General features: G+C 47.8%; 1 protein-coding gene across 1 annotated transcript; it reads right to left on the bottom strand.

Annotated features, from left to right (window-relative positions):
- Nucleotides 1-315: 315 nt before the first annotated feature.
- LOC132624172 (uncharacterized) lies at nucleotides 316-897 on the bottom strand. The gene is made up of 2 exons (XM_060338992.1): nucleotides 807-897; nucleotides 316-719 (listed from the first exon to the last, which is right to left on the bottom strand). Exons 1-2 carry the CDS (start codon nucleotides 895-897, stop codon nucleotides 316-318), a joined length of 495 nt encoding a protein of 164 aa, XP_060194975.1.
- Between the last annotated feature and the right edge of the window lie 639 nt (nucleotides 898-1,536).

The following is a 1,536-nucleotide window of genomic DNA, read 5'->3' as shown; positions in this document are numbered from 1 at the left end:
TATTTGATTTAAAAATCCAAAGAGATTATGTGTGTACTAAGAGTCAGAGGGTTCGCTCGGCCCTAAGTAAGGGTCGGCTGCCTATCACACCCTAACAAGATTAGAGCGTGACAGATATATTCCCTTAGCTATGACTGGATCACCAACTGGCGTAGACACCTCAAAAGGTTTGATCGACTAGGGCTCTATCCAAAACTTGCCAACAATAAATGGAGTAACATATGATAAGGCAGATCCTGGATCAATCAATGCATACCCATCATAGGAGGAAACTGATAATATACCTGTGACAACATCAGGAGATGACTCACGATCCTATCTACCGGCTAGTGCATAGACGCGGTGTTCATGTCCACTCAAGCTAGATGCTCCACTCCTCTGTCTACCACGCCCTGCCGGTACCTGAGAACCTTGCCCTGAAAGGTGTGCTACAGAAGAAGAACCAGCTACAGACCCTGTGGGTTGAACCATACCCCCACTCTCTCTCATCGAACACTGCCGCGTCCTGTGACTTGGCTTACCACAAACATAACAAACATCTGATCCCAGCCGACACTGACCTGCGTGTAACTTGCTACACTTGGCACACCGCAGCAAAGGGGGTCTCATCTGGCCTGACTCCAGTCTATGCTGAGAACCCAAAGCTTTAGAACTCTGACCCGCTCTGGAATAAGAAGACCGATCAAATCTCAGATCTGAAAACCGCGGAGATGTACTCCCTGTAGAATGGAATGGTTACCGGGAATATTGTTGTCTCTGTCCTCCTCTGAACTCACTTCCGATATCTAAAGATCTAGCCCTCTTACCATGGCCTCGATCACGCTCACGCTCTGTCCGCCGCTGACGCTTACGATCTTTCAGATTCTTTGCATATGCCTGTATACGGGAAATATCCATGTCCGGCTGTAATGCAGCTATCGTACACTCATTTATCAAATGTGGCCCTAGACCAGCCACGAAACGATGTCCATCTCAGCCACCATAGCTGGGGAATATCTAGCCAAAGAATCAAAGTGCACTCAATACTCCTAAACACTCATGTTGCCCTGCTCAATACATAAGAACCTATATGCTCGGGCCCGTCAGACTTCTGGTGGTAAATAATGGCGAATAAAAGAATCTAAAAACTCTCGCCAAACAGCTAGAGGGGCATTCTCTCCCCTAGATAGCTCCCATGTATGATACCACTGCACTGCAATATCACGGAGCCAATACGAAGCCAACTCCACTGACTTGACCTCATCAGCATGCATAACCCTCAAGGTACTCTGCAGACCATCAATGAAATCCTGAGGGTCCATATTCTGCCGCAACACGGAGAACTCTGGATGATCTAAATCGATAAAATTCTTAACCCTCACACTACCAGCTCGATCTACTTGATCAACACCAACTCCCTGGCGCTGAACCTAAGTGGCTACCAATCTGGTCAATAACTATACAACATCCCACATATCCTGGCCCGATGCATCTGGCTTAGGAACTGGGTGCAGGTGCTGGAGGCGGGGTATGCGAAGTCTGAGATGGACACTCACT

Source organism: Lycium barbarum, chromosome 12, assembly GCF_019175385.1.
Source record: "Lycium barbarum isolate Lr01 chromosome 12, ASM1917538v2, whole genome shotgun sequence".
Classification (NCBI taxonomy): domain Eukaryota; kingdom Viridiplantae; phylum Streptophyta; class Magnoliopsida; order Solanales; family Solanaceae; genus Lycium; species Lycium barbarum.
The sequence above is the reverse complement of the archived record's forward strand: the minus strand, read 5'-3'. Positions and strand labels throughout refer to the sequence as shown.